Source organism: Capra hircus, chromosome 11 (assembly GCF_001704415.2).
Source record: "Capra hircus breed San Clemente chromosome 11, ASM170441v1, whole genome shotgun sequence".
NCBI classification, from domain to species: domain Eukaryota; kingdom Metazoa; phylum Chordata; class Mammalia; order Artiodactyla; family Bovidae; genus Capra; species Capra hircus.
In genome coordinates this window covers 101,925,010-101,932,130 of record NC_030818.1, presented here as the reverse complement: position 1 = coordinate 101,932,130, position 7,121 = coordinate 101,925,010, and the positions used below count along the sequence as shown (strand labels likewise).

At 48.3% G+C, this 7,121-nt stretch overlaps 1 protein-coding gene across 5 annotated transcripts in view; it reads left to right on the top strand.

Moving 5' to 3' along the window:
* TTF1 (transcription termination factor 1) overlaps positions 657 to 7,121 on the top strand; it is a 28,178-nt gene continuing 21,713 nt past the window's right edge. For 2 of the 5 annotated variants that reach the window (XR_001296314.2, XM_013968023.2), the window contains exons 1-3: positions 672 to 721; positions 3,131 to 3,330; positions 5,907 to 6,934. Coding sequence is in view for 3 of the 5 variants with exons in the window: in XM_013968023.2 (XP_013823477.2) it covers positions 5,925 to 6,934 (1,010 nt within the window). In the remaining 2 variants the exon portion in view is untranslated. Of the gene's footprint in view, positions 722 to 3,130; positions 3,331 to 5,906; positions 6,935 to 7,121 lie in introns of all 5 variants that reach the window. The other 3 variants (XM_013968024.2, XM_005687283.3, XM_013968027.2) reach the window with 3 other exon arrangements.

The window sequence follows — 7,121 nt, the reverse complement described above, 5'->3', positions numbered from 1 at the left end:
GGTGACTGCAGCCAGGACATTAAAAGACACTTACTCCTTGGAAGAAAATTTATGGCCAATCTAGATAGCATATTGCAAAGCAGAGACATTACTTTGCCAACAAAGGTCCATCTAATCAAGGCTATGGTTTTTCCAGTGGTCATGTATGGATGTGAGAGTTGGACTATGAAGAAAGCTGAGCGCCGAAGAATTGATGCTTTTGAACTGTCGTGTTGGAGAAGACTCATGAGAGTCCCTTGGACTGCAAGGAGATCCAACCAGTCCATTCTGAAGGAGATCAGCCCTGGAATTTCTTTGGAAGGAATGATGCTAAGGCTGAAACTCCAATACTTTGGCCACCTCATGCGAAGTGTTGACTCACTGGAAAAGACTCTGATGCTGGGAGGGATTGGGGGCAGGAGAAGAAGGGGACGACCCAGGATGAGATGGCTGGATGGCATCACTGACTCGATGGACGTGAGTCTGAGTGAACTCCGGGAGTTGGTGATGGACAGGGAGGCCTGGCGTGCTGCGATTCATGGGGTCGCAAAGAGTCGAACACGACTGAGCCACTGAACTGAACTGAACTGAACTGAAGAATCACAGCCTGGAGCAGGCCAGCATGCTGTCATGGCAACGCGTTGCTGGAGGGCGGGGCGGAAGTGACGCAAGGCGATATCCGCTTCCACGACACCGGCACTTCCGGATTGGAAGGCAAGGGGACGACGCGTTTGGCCCGTAGGTGAGAGTGCTTTTCAGTTGTTCCGGTTTTTTTCCCCCAGTGATCGTGTCTGAACCGAGCTGTTTATGGCCGCTTGTCCTCATCTCCCCAGAGGCCTGCGTTGGACCCAGGTCCCCAGGGATGGACGTGGTGCCTGTTTTCTCGCAGCCGCTCCAGGCCCTTCCACGCGGGAACTTTCGTTTGTGTTTTTTTTCTTCCTATCAGCCCCGGAATGCCCATTCCGGGGCCGAGCGGGGTCTTCATGGAACCTCAGAGTGGGGAAGGAATCCGGGACCAGGCTTGGGCACGTCCCTGCAGGAAGTGGTCTATTCCGAATATAAATAGGGATAAATGCATATCCAGGGAACCGTTTGGGAAACAAACAGGACGAGGAGACCGCAACCCTTCGGTGGCCGGTTACGTCCCTCCGGAGCTAAGTGCCATCGGGGAACAAGCTGGATTGTTGAGAAACCCTGTAAGGAGGAGGGGGACCCAGGAGGAATTAGAGGAAGTGATTTTCAAACTTAAGACTAGTTATAGAAAGGTAACGCAGAGGGAAAAGCATTCCTGGGAGAATGAGATGCTTTTGTAAATCCCCTGATAAAGATATCATGGTATATTCTGGGGACATAAAGAAGACAGGATGTCTGAAACCCACAGAAAAATGAGAGGTGGTCTTGGAGCAGACTAAATCATAAAGGGAATGGTAGATCTGTAAGGATTTGGGATTCTGTCTTAAGAATCATGGAGAGGCCATTAAAAAAAAAAAAAGGTTTTTAGTGGGAAGTGACCCTGTATATAAAAGGTTGTGCTGAGTTCAAGAAACCAGAAGGAGCAACATACAAGGTATTTAGCAAAAAGAAAGAAAGAAACAGATGGAAGGTAAACGAATATTTAAAAGAATTATCTGCTCTGTTCATTGTTATTAAGAGAGCTTGAGAGAATTCTCTGGTAGTCCAGTGGTTAGGACACCATGCTTGCACTGCAGGGGACACAGGTTTGATCCCTGATCAGGGTGGCTCAGCTGGTAAAGAGTCCACATGCAATGTGGGAGACCTGGGTTCAATTCCTGGGTTGGGAAGATCCCCTGGAGAAGGAAAAAGGCTACGCACTCCAGTATTCTGGCCTGGAGAATTCCATGGGTTGTATAATTCATGGGGTCACAAGAGTTGGATGGGACTGAGCGACTTTCACTTTCAGGGAAGTAAGATCCCGCAAGTTGTGTGGTGTGGCAAAAAAAAAAAAAAAAGAAATTTTGTTGTGAAGGGGAGGAAAGAGAATAGCTAGGTGGGGCTTTGAGGTTGGAGGATAGTGGCATCCTTGTTTTTTGTTTTAAGTTAGAAAATAGTCTGAAGATTGTTGGACTTTGCGGGAAGGGATCCAGTGCAGGAGGCAGAAGGGGAGAGACTGGGTAGCTGATGGGTCACCATCTCTCTGGGGAGGAGGAGGAGGAGGTTGGGACGCAGCACACAGGGAAGAAATGGTCTCTGACAGAAGAAACACTTCCTTTGCAGCAGCAAGAGGGGAGGAGAACAGGGAAATGCAGGCAAACATATTAGATTTGGGGGGGACATATTTCTTAGCTAATGTGTGTAAGGGTGTGAGGTCAGAGGCAAGTTAATCTACTTGCCTACTACTACTTGTCAGGGTGAAGGATGAAATTTTGTAGCTTGTTGAGAGTTTGTGTGCTAAATCATTTCAGTTGTGTCCAACTCTTGCGACCCCATGGACTGTACCCTGCCAGGCTCCTCTATCCATGGGATTCTCCAGGCAAGAATACTGGAGTGGGTTGCCATACCCTCCTCCAGCGGATCTTCCCGACCCAGGGATCAAACCGGTATCTCTTATATCTCCTGCATTGGTAGGTGGGTTCTTTACCACTAGCGCCACCTGGGAAGATTTGAAATAACCATTTCAAGAAGAGTAGGCAAGTGAGCCTTCCGGACGCTGTTGTTCTCAGAAAACGTAAGAACACAAGCCATGTGTGTCATTTAAAATTTCCTACGTTAAAAAAACATAAAAAGGAAAGAGAATTAGGAATGCACATACTGAGCAATATCCAAACCATCATTTCATCGTGAAAGCAGTAAACAACAGTATGGGGGAGCTATTTCTCTGTCTGTTCCAAGTCTTTGAAATGCAGTGTGTATTTACGCTTAGATGCAGTTTGGCCTAACCATGTTTAAGCACTCAGCAGCTCGTGCGGCTCGTGGCTGCCGTATTGGACAGCACAGAACTAGAGAGACAGGGCTCAGCTGCTGGTCACTGCTTGGGTTCCAGCTGTAGTCAGCAGCCAAGGGCTTAAGGCAGTGCCCATCTGCCCAGTTGTGAGTTTTTTCCTCCGAATGTTCTTAACAGTTCCAGGGCAACCAAAGAGAAGGCATTAATTCATTCTCAAAACATATTTATTGGATTTCTCCTGTGAACCAGGCACTGTGCTAGACGCTGGGGCTCTGGTGGTGGAGGAGACAGCCAAAGCCCGCTGGGCCTTCTGTAAACAGGCGATCGAGTTGCAGCCGTTACACTGCTTACAGCTGAGGTCTCAGAGAGTCAGAGGTGGGTGTCCATGTATCTGTGAGTGACGCCGGGAAGAGAGGCCTCCACCAAAGCTCCTGGTGCCTCCGTTGAAGGTACAATTGTGAGGCTGGAGATTTGGCTTTTAGTCTGATCAGTCCACGTGTTTGTCATTTCCGGACCTTCCAGCTACACAATTCTTTTTTTTTCTAATTTATTTATATTTGGCTGCTGCAGGGGCTTTCTCTAGTTGTGGCGAGCAGGGGCTGCCCCTGGGTGCGGGGCAGAGGCTTCTCACTGGGGGGCTTCTCTTGTTGCAGAGCAGAGCACAGGCTCTAGAGTGCAGGCCCAGTTGCTCCGCAGTGTGTGGGGTCTTCCTGGACCGGGGATTGAGTTCAGGCCCGCTGCCTTGGTGGGGGCACTCTTACCCTCCGGACCACCAGGGAAGCCCCGCAACTCTTACAGCTTCCTTGCTACCTGGGAAAGTAGGCGCCTTCTGTAGAAAATGTGCTCAGCGTTCCAAATTGAAAGGCCGTTGATGCAGAGAGGTCTCCAGAGTCTGCTGCTAAATGAAAATCGCAAAATGCAGATCATAAAATACAGACACCGTGTGAGGGGCGTCCCAGGCGGTGCCAGTGATAAAAACCCCGCCTGCCAGCGCTGGAGACAGAGGAGACGCAGGCTGGATTCCTGGGTGGGGAAGATCCCCTGGAGGCGGGGATGACAGTCCAGTCCAGTGTTCTTCCCTGGAGAATCCCATAGACAGAGGAGCCTGGCGGGCTACAGTCCAGAGGGTCACAAAGAGCCGGACACAACCAAAGTGACTTAGCACTCATGCACCTTCTGTGTGAGAAAGGAGGAGGGATATGCACAGATTGCTCTGATGTTTGAACCGTGTAAACATATTTCCTACTTACAGAGAAGTAAAATCTTAAAAATTGAAACCCAGAAGCAGTACAGAGCAAGGAGAGTTATAAGACATGTTTGTAAAATTATATTTTTAACCATGTCTTCTGTGAAGTGGGCTTCCCTGGTGGCTCAGAGGTTAAAGCGTCTGCTTCCAATGCGGGAGACCCGGGTTCGATCCCTGGGTTGGGAAGATCCCCTGGAGAAGGAAATGGTAACCCACTCTGGTATTCTTGCCTGGAGAATCCCATGGACAGAGAAGCCTGGTAGGCTACAGTCCATGGGGTCGCAAAGAGTCGGACACGACTGAGCGACTTTACCTTCACCTTCTGTGAAGTACATTTCTGTTCCTGTACTCAACCTCCAGAGTGCACGTGCTCTGTGTAAGAAATGACTTGGGGGCCTTATTCATTCCAACTGACTGCAGAACTTGGGCTCTTCTTTGACCCACTAATAAGGCCCATTCAGCCTCTTTCTCAAAGAGATAATCTTTTACTTTGAGGTCAGTGGTTGCCTGCTGTCCTCGCTGTGAACCACAGCTGGGCTAAATGCTGTAAAAGAGAAGAAGTTTGCTGTGAAAGTATATTGTCTGGGGAATAGACAAAGCCCAAGGGATCAGGAAAACTTTCTCTTCTGTCTTTCTCTTTTGTAGATACTTAATACATTTATATCCTTCATTTGCTTGTTTTTAACACAAGTGAAAGCAGCCTTTGCCCTTGTTCTGCCCCTTGCTTTATAAAGTGAACTATTTAAGGCATTCAAGTAAGCATAGACAAAAATATAACGAACACCCATGTACTCATCACTCCAGTTAAGAAATAAAAGACTACAGGGGCTTCCCTGGCAGTCCAGTGGGTCCCTGGTTACAGAACTGAAATCCCACGTGCAGTCGTAGGGCGTGGCCTAAAAAAAAAAGGAAGAGAAAGAAAACTTTACAGATATGACAGTTAGGATTGTCCCCAATCCCTGATTTGCCAGTTGACTGTGTTTATAGTTTTACCACATATATATCCGTTCAGAAAAGGTGCATGAAACTGTTTTTGTGTTTTAAATGTAACATATATGGTTGTTATTTAGTCTGACTCTTTGCAAACCCATGGACCTTAGCCTGCCAGGCTCCTCTGTCCATGGGATTTCCCAGGCAAGGATACTGGGTGGGTTGCCATTCCCTTCTCCAGGTGATCTTCCTGAACCAAGGATCAAACCTGCGTCTCTTGTTTGGCAAGTGGATTCTTTACCACTGAGCCACCTGGGAACCATAATGTGCATATATTTTTAATGTAGTATACATGGTATCATAGTGCCTATGTTCTTTTAAAGTTTTCTTGAAGAAGCGATGTTCAAGCCAAGCTCTGAAAGATGAAAGGAGGCAGGAGGCTGGGAGGGGTGGGAGGCAGTGGAGAGCATCCTGGAGAGAGGAAATCGTGTTTTATCAGACTTTGAGCCAAGGAGAGGATTGGAGCATGTTTGGGGAGCCAAAGAAAGAAAAAGAAAAAGGCATGTTTGGCTGGAACACAAAAGAGGGGTAAAGAGGAGGGGGAACAAGGGCCTGATCACGCCGCAGCATTGTTCTCAGCTAACTGGTTCTTTTTCGTATATCATAAAGGCAGTGGAAGCAGACAAGTGAATTGTAGTGAGCTTGCTGTGCATTTGGAATAATAGGAAATTTGTAATCATGACTCCAGGCTTATCATTTGTCATGCAGTTTCATCTTTCTGTGATTTTGTTTTCTTTCCTCTGAGGCTAACGTATAAAATGCTCTGCAAAAATAAACCGTGTTGTTAAGTTCCCCTACAGGAGTAAAATGGAAGGAAAATCAAGCCGCTTGGAAACCCAAACTCCCGTTTTCGTGAAGAAAAAGGCTAAGCATTCTAAACATAAGGACAGACGTCGGAGGCATTCCCAGGAGAGTTTGAGAGCCGCCCCCCTGGCAAGTGAGCAGCGCGACATAACGGAGAGTAAGAGAAAGAGAAAGGACAGACGGCGTCTCGTTTCCTCTCCTTTGAAGAAATCAGAAATCTGCGATGAGACTGAAATGGCCACACCTAAACCCAAAAAGAAGAAAAAGAGAAGAAAAAGTGCTTTGGGAGTCGACGAGGAAACAGGCGTTGCGTATGTCCTGGTGGATAAAGAAAATATTGAGAACACACCAAAGAATTTCAGAAGCGACGTGGATGTCGTTTACGTTGATGCAAGCAAGGAGCAGAAGTCGACAGAACAGCCTGAAGTAGACGAACCCCATTCAGTTCCTAAGCCACGTGAAAACACATCCGAGGAACTGCACGGTGAAGTTCGGAAGAAGAAGAAGAAGAAGAAGCATAAAAAACGTCAGAGGGAAGTTGAATCCTGGGACGCTGTCCAGGAAAGTCGGGGTGCAAGCATCGCCCTCCCCAGGGCCGCCTCCCAGGACAAGGAACCGCAGCCTCAAGTGGACCAAGAGGATGGAATCGTGCGACTCTCAGTGTCTGCGGGTCACAGCAAGTCCAGGAAAAGGAAGAGGAAGCATCCAGATCCCCCAGAATTCGAGGCCTTGGCTGCGCCCGAGAGGGCTGAGAGCGTGTACTTGGAGGGATCCCGAGTGGCAGACGAGGTCGAGACTGCAGGAGCCAGTCAGGACTCCAGTGGCCTCAAGAAAAAGTCTAAGAAAAGGAAGCGAAGATCTCTTGAGAGCACCGTGGAGCCTGGTGATTTTTCAGTGCCCAGGAGGAACTCTGAGGACACGCCTCTTGATTCCCTGGAAGGTACCTTGGTTGAAGAAAGTGCGAAACCCAGGCCACAAGAGAATCCCCAGGCCTGTTCCAAAAAGGTGCAGAGGTAACATGATGGTGTACGTCTTGTGTGTGAACCCTGCCTGTGACCTCTTTGTTCAGCCCAGCTATAGTGAGTGGTAGAGATCGTAAAGAGGTGGGCCATCCGGGTATAGAGTGACGGGCAGAACTAACTGCGGAATTGGCAGGGACCTTCCTTTCTTCATGGATATGATAAGGCAGTTAGAGTCTGT